Source organism: Mandrillus leucophaeus, unplaced genomic scaffold (genome assembly GCF_000951045.1).
Source record: "Mandrillus leucophaeus isolate KB7577 unplaced genomic scaffold, Mleu.le_1.0 Scaffold641, whole genome shotgun sequence".
Classification (NCBI taxonomy): domain Eukaryota; kingdom Metazoa; phylum Chordata; class Mammalia; order Primates; family Cercopithecidae; genus Mandrillus; species Mandrillus leucophaeus.
In genome coordinates, this window is record NW_012106931.1 from 781,333 (window position 1) to 787,828 (window position 6,496).

The window sequence follows — 6,496 nt, forward strand, 5'->3', positions numbered from 1 at the left end:
TAGTAGATGTTCAATAAGTATTTCTTGACTGCTGGCAGACTAGGGAAACTGAGATCCAGACACAATGATGTCCAAGCTGGCATGACCAGCCTCACGTGAGCACTGCCTTTTCCATTCGTCCGATACTCTCACCCACACTGTCACCACTAATCCTGGGAGACAGGTCAGGGTCAGGGAAGAAACTGATGCACAGAGAGGTGAAGTCACTCGCTCAGGGTACACAGCAACCAGTGACAGTGGAACCAAAGGCTGGATTTCCAGAGCCAGCCAGCTCCCTTCTGTGCTGCTCCCTTCCTGTCTTGGAGGGCTCCCTTGCCACCCAGGGAATGGGACCCAAGGCTCAGAGGCTGCTCCAGCGCTTCCCCTGCTCACGCTCCTCGGAAGCCCTCCCTGTGCCCGCCTCCGTCGGTGCAGGCAGTGAGGACGGTGCTCCCTCTCTGATTTGGCCTGCAGGGTTTTCCACCTACCCCCCTGTTCTTTGCTTGAGTCGGCATGTTTTTTAAAGGATGAACAGCAGTTTGCTGTGCCATTCTGGAAAGCAGCCACATCCTCTCCCTCCAGCCTGTGTGTGTCTGAGGGATCTGTGTGCCTAGCCCACTTGCTGGACCTGTGGGACACTTGAAGCACATTTGGATGGTGGGGGGATGCAGTCCACCCTCGGCCCTGCCCTGCAGTGGGGCTGTTGCAGTGTCCCCTGCATCTAGAGCACCCACCTCTCTGAGGGCAAATCCTTGAACCCACGCCCACCCTCTCCCACTGAGGAATTATCTCCGAGCAAACCTCCACTCAATTGCCCCTCTGGGGCTGAATCACCCATTTCCCCCCTTGTGCTGACGCAGCCTATGGGGTGTGTAGGAATCTCCCTGGCCCCATTCATTCTGCCCCTGCAAGTCCTGCCAGGCTCCTGATGGCACTCTGGGTACCTGTGCCCCTCTTCCCCCAGGAGGCCAGGATGAGCAGCTATCCCACTGCCAATGCCTTCTGGAATCCGGCCGTCCTTCTTGGTCCCCTGCTGGTCCTGTTTCCAAGGCTAGCTGGGTTTCCTGTATCCGAGAGGCTCCTGTACCTCAGACCTGGTGTGATGGAGCAGCAGGCCCCAGCTCAGTCTTCCCTCCCCCTCCCTTCACTCAGTCGCCTCACTTACAAAATAAGAGGCTCCCTCCCGTGCCTACCTCACAACGAATCTGTAAGAACCAAGATGTGGAGATGGGACAGTGGGTGATGTGATATTGTTTCTCAGACAAGCCCAGAATTGAGCGGCCTGGAGAGTCAGGAAACCCTGAGATTGTGCCTAATAGCACTGATAGTAAGTGAGAATGAGAATCCTGCTGTTTAGGGAGCACTTCCTAATGATTGGGTGATTCAGTCATTCATTCATCTTGAAACAAAATGACAGCCAGGTGCGGTGGCTCACACCTGTAATCCCAGCACTTTGGGAGGCTCAGGTGGGCAGATCATGAGGTCAGGAGTTCGAGACCAGCCTGACCAAAATGGTGAAACCCCGTCTCTACTAAAAACACAAAAATTAGCCGGGCGTGGTAGCATGCATCTGTAATCCCAGCTACTCAGGAGGCTGAGGCAGGAGAATCGCTTGAACCCAGGAGGCGGAGCTTGCAGCGAGCTGAGATCGTGCCACTGCACTCCAGCCTGGGCGACAGAGCGAGACTTGGTCTCAAACAAACAAACAAACAAAAACAAAATGACGTTGGGTGCCTACCTTGTACCAGAGAATGTACAGATCATATTGGCCACAAGGATGAAAGGACATGGTCCTTGACCCCCAGGGAATTTGCACTTTAGTGGAAGAGAAAGAAGGGAGTGAGCCACTATATTACAGAAGGCTAGATGCTGAGGTGGCACTAAGCACCAAGACTCCCTGGGGTGAGGATGGCCATACGCTCTCCAGCTGGGCGTTGCTGGAGGTTTGGCCTACGTGAGGTAAATGTCAAGGACTAGAAGAGCATGAAGAAATAGGAGGGGGGATCCAAAGGCCCTTGACCTTTAGGTTTCCTACGGAGACCATGTGGGCCCAGAGAGGCTGAGTCTTGGCCCTACCCCTCACATCCCTGCATTCCCACTGGGAGCCCAGGCTCCGCACCTGCCTTCCACCCTGTGTGCACAACCCCCTGCAGCCCTAGCCCTATCCCTGCAGCCCTAGCCCTATCCCTGCAGCCCTAGCCCTATCCCTGCAGCCCTAGCCCTATCCCTGCAGCCAGGTGGGTTCATCTCTCTCCCCCCAGCTGCTCCCTGTCCACCCACTGCCCTCAGAGCCCTCTGGGCTCCCTCCACATGGTCACGAGCACTCCTGCCTCTAATCAAAGACACAGTGAATGAGAGGAGAAGGAAGAGGGGAGGTGGTTGCATGGGAGGCAAATAGGAGAGAAACCCAAAATGGACCTATCTTACTATTATTTTTCCCTGAGCCTTGAAACCTAGGTCTCTGCCTCTCATCCCTTCTCATAAATGTTCCAAGCAACACTCCATCCTCCACCCAGGCACTTCCCTAATGTTCTACAGGAGCAACTCTTCTCCCCCTTGTCAAACCCGGGGACGGGGAGGCACCAGGAGGTGAAGGCACTGACCAGGAGCCCCTGCATGACTCTGATGCGAGACGTCCAGTCTCCCACCACCCTGCTGGCCCCACACTTCATCCCTACAAAGAAGGCAGCTTCCCACTAGGGGGTGTAGATAACTGGCCTCACAGGTCAGAAGCTTAGGACTGTAGGAAGAAGAAATCATGTTTGCAGAAGTAAAAGATTTACCTAGGCCAGGACTGACAAGCTCGAGTGCCTACAGGGAGCTGGTGGGAAAACCCCAATAGGAGAAAAGTCGGGACCAGGCAGGATCTATGGTGACCTGAAGAACAAGAGCCCATCTAAAGCAGAGGGCAAATCCTCAGCCCCAGCAACTGATGCCATGTAAGAAACTGGGCCCAATAACTACACAGAAGTTAGAAATGCAGATTTGCACGTGGCAACCAAGCTACATTGTAAATAAACACAGGGGATTTCTGCTTTGCCTCCTCTGATCTGGACAGGAACTTCTGCAAACTACAGAAGCAAGACCCCTGCTGGGAAGGGCAGGGCTTAAAGCTGGTGTTAGGGTAGGATGGGGGCAGCCTCTTACGTAGGAATACACAGCCTGATTTAAATGAGGGGCATGACTGGGCATGGTAGCTCATGCCTGTAATCCCAGTGCTTTGGAAGGCCAAGACAGGTGGATCTATCTAGACCAGCCTGGGCAACATAGCGAGACCCGGTCTCTGCAAAAAATTAAAAATTAGCTGGGTATGGTGGTGTGCATGTATCGTCCTAGCTACTCAGAGGCTGAGGCAAGAGGATTCCTTGAGCCCAGGAGTTCGAGGCTGCAGTGAGCTATGGTGGCACCACTGCAAGAACAAGATCATGCCTAAAAAAAAAAGGAGGGGGATGTGTCCTAGTTATATACAAGGGTTGAGTACATGCATGTGAAATGAAAGTACAACATTATTTTTTTAAATCATTGTTTTTTCCTTCCTCTCTTAACCCATCTCCGTTCCTCCTAGAAATGGAGGAGAAAAGGATCTTTCATCCAGCATTCAGTCAGTGGCCTCTGCCTGGAGACGAAGCCTGCCCAGCTGGTGACCAGCAAGTGTCAGGCTGACGCCCAGGCCCAGCAGTGGCAGCTGTTGCCACACACATGACGGTAGCCCCGGGGCCTCCTGTACCTTTTGCATGAGACTTTGGGACCGGAAGGGGGTTAGGGTGGGGGAGTGCAAAGCAGGCTGTTCCCATCTCCCACATTTCCGCCGGGACCATCAGCAAATACCCACCACAACACACGTTCTCCAAAGCTTGTTCCAGGAGGGCGCAGGCGGGCACGCCCCGATGCCCTCAGCGCTGTCCTGGCCGTGCCCCGGGAGAGGAGATGGTCAGGGTGCTGGACTGTTGCTGGGTAGAGACTGAGTAGGTGCCCCTGGCTCTTTGTCCTCTCCCTTGGTGCTTCTTGGGGCCAGGACAATAGTGTGTGGTCTCTCCCCTTGTTGCCTGGAGAGAGCAAGGACAGAAGCCCACACAGGGGTCTGTTGGGTCATGAGGCCCAGCTGTGTGGGCAGGCAGGGCCGGGGGAATTGGGCAGTGTGGATGGAGAGGCTGAAGGGAGAGGGGCAGCCTACAGGAGCAGGTAAAGAACAGGAAGGAGGTGAGAAGCCTGGTGACCTGTCAGTGATGCCAAGCCCAGGGTGGCACTGGGTTGGGTGGGGACGGATGGTATCTTGGCAGCAAAGGATGGGTAATTTGCAAATGAACATGGATAGAAGAGCAGCAAAGCACCAAAAGAACAAGTTCTCTTACCCAGGACGCAGTCCCTTCCACACTTTACCAGCCCCGGGGTCTGAGCCCGGCACTGTGCCTCCGGTCCTGTGCCTGAGGGTGCCCACATTCTTAGCAAAAGGCTGCAGAGGGATCTCTAGGGGAAGATTCGGGCATAGTTTATTAAACAGACTCTGCTTCTGTTTGGCCACGTGTCAGGCTGAGACCTCTCTCTTGGAACAGCTCGTGCCCTGTCCCTGCGGCCAGGACCCACTGAAAGGACGGGTAGCCACACACACCCCCGAGTAGCCCCAGCCTTGTTTGTCATTTTTGACTCCTGCTTTCTCAAAGGTTTTGGCCTCTGTCAATACAGCATCATGGGTCAAGGTGGCTGGAAAGAAGGGAACCTCCTTTCTGGACCATGAACAGCCCCTAAGTCATTAGGGCTCAACATCACCCTTATTCCCCTCCCCGCTACAGGAGGGATTTTCTTGAAGTGTCAGCTATTGCACTGGGCTGGGAGCCTGGCTGTGGCTCCTGTTTGTGTAGAGAACTCCCAGTTCCTTTTCACAGCCACTGAGAACACATTCACACATCTATCCCATGGCCTAGTCTTGGAACTGCTCCTGCTATCCCTGCGCCCTGCTTCCCTTGCCCCACTGGCTCTTGGGCAAAGGATTGTTGGTACCAGGACCCTGGGGGTCTCCCCTACAAAGCAGACCAGCCTGGGGCAGATATACCTACCACAGGAGCCCCCTGTCTTTCATAGGCCAAGGATCCACACACCTGTAGAGTTCATGGATTCCAGAAGGTCTAGGAATCTCCTGAAATTGTCCCTAAAATACTGCATGTGTGTGCATACATGCATTTTCCTGGGGAAAGAGTCCATGGCTTCTAAAAGAGGTCCCTGATCCCCAAAGGGCCTGAACCTCTGCTCTGGATTGAAGCCACTGCCTGCCCAAGCTGCCACCCCCTAATCTTCCTCCCTGGTGTGCTCAAACTGCCATCGCCTGCTCCCTCCACGCGGCCCTTGGGGTCGGCAGCCGAGTGTGTGTGGTCCGCAGCACCTGCTCTGGAGGGCTCTCCAGCGGTTTCGCCTCCTGACTCTCACCAGCGTCCTCTCAGCAGCGCTCCCATGCCCAAGTGCACACCCCTGGACTTGCCAGTGCAGGGCCCTTCGCCCCCAGGGCCACGCTTTGCCCGTCCTCTGTTGTGATGTTTCTTCCACAGCCAGGTGCAGCCTCAGATCCCCTGTTCATCTGGGAAGCCTCCAGCCACAGCTTAGGACAGAACCGGGCCCAGGAAAAAGGCCTCTCCCCAGAGGATGGACTAGAAGGCCTGGGCCACACTCGGGCATGGACCTTTGGGGCTGGGGAGCGGGGGCTTCTCCTCTTGAATATAAGAGGACTGCTGGCCAGGGGGCCTTCAAAAGGGTCTCTCCTTTGCTGTGGTCAGATCAGGCTCTGCACTTATCAGCCAGTCCCTTGTGGCAACTCAGCCCTATTCTGTTTTTGCTTTTCCTCTTCTTGACCAAAGCATGTGCCACTAGCTGTCCTTGAGGACCTCGTCTTTATGAAACACACACCTGGAATAAAACCACTTCTTACATGTCCACACGCACCAGCGCCTTCCTTTCTGCCTCCAGGCCTAGCCCTTCAGCACCACCCTCCGCCGCCTCGTGGGGGAAGTCAGGGCCTCCTTTCTGTAAAAGTGAAACTGTACGTGCTCAAGTCTAGCCCTCTGCTGCACCTGGTAGCTTGCTCGTCGGCCTCCATGTCCTGTGGTGCCCCAGGAACTCCTGACTGCTCCTGTTGGTGGGGGCCAACAGGTGGCCCTACTGCAAGGGCAGGCCTTGGACCAAAACCAGGAACCAGCTCAGGTCGGGCAGAGTCCAGGCTCCTGTGGCCTCATCACAGGATCCTACTTGGGGCTTAGAAATGGAAAGCAAGGCCAGGCACGGTGGCTCACGCCTGTAATCCCAGCACTTCGGGAGGCCGAGACGGGCGGATCACGAGGTCAGGAGATCGAGACCATCCTGGCTAACGCTGTGAAACCCCGTCTCTACTAAAAAAATACAAAAAATTAGCCGGGCGCGGTGGCGGGCGCCTGTAGTCCCAGCTACTCAAGAGGCTGAGGCGGGAGAATGGCGTGAACCCAGGGGGCGGAGTTTGCAGTGAGTGGAGATCGCGCCACTGCACTCCAGCTTG

General features: G+C 55.4%; 1 protein-coding gene across 1 annotated transcript in view; it reads left to right on the forward strand.

Moving 5' to 3' along the window:
• GALNT16 (polypeptide N-acetylgalactosaminyltransferase 16) overlaps positions 1-5,905 on the forward strand; it is a 60,419-nt gene extending 54,514 nt beyond the window's left edge. Inside the window, exons 16-17 of the mRNA XM_012000920.1 lie at positions 3,545-3,684; positions 4,770-5,905. Of these exons, the coding sequence (XP_011856310.1) occupies positions 3,545-3,682 (138 nt within the window). The 3' untranslated portion in view covers positions 3,683-3,684; positions 4,770-5,905. The remainder of the gene's footprint in view (positions 1-3,544; positions 3,685-4,769) is intronic.
• Positions 5,906-6,496: the final 591 nt, after the last annotated feature.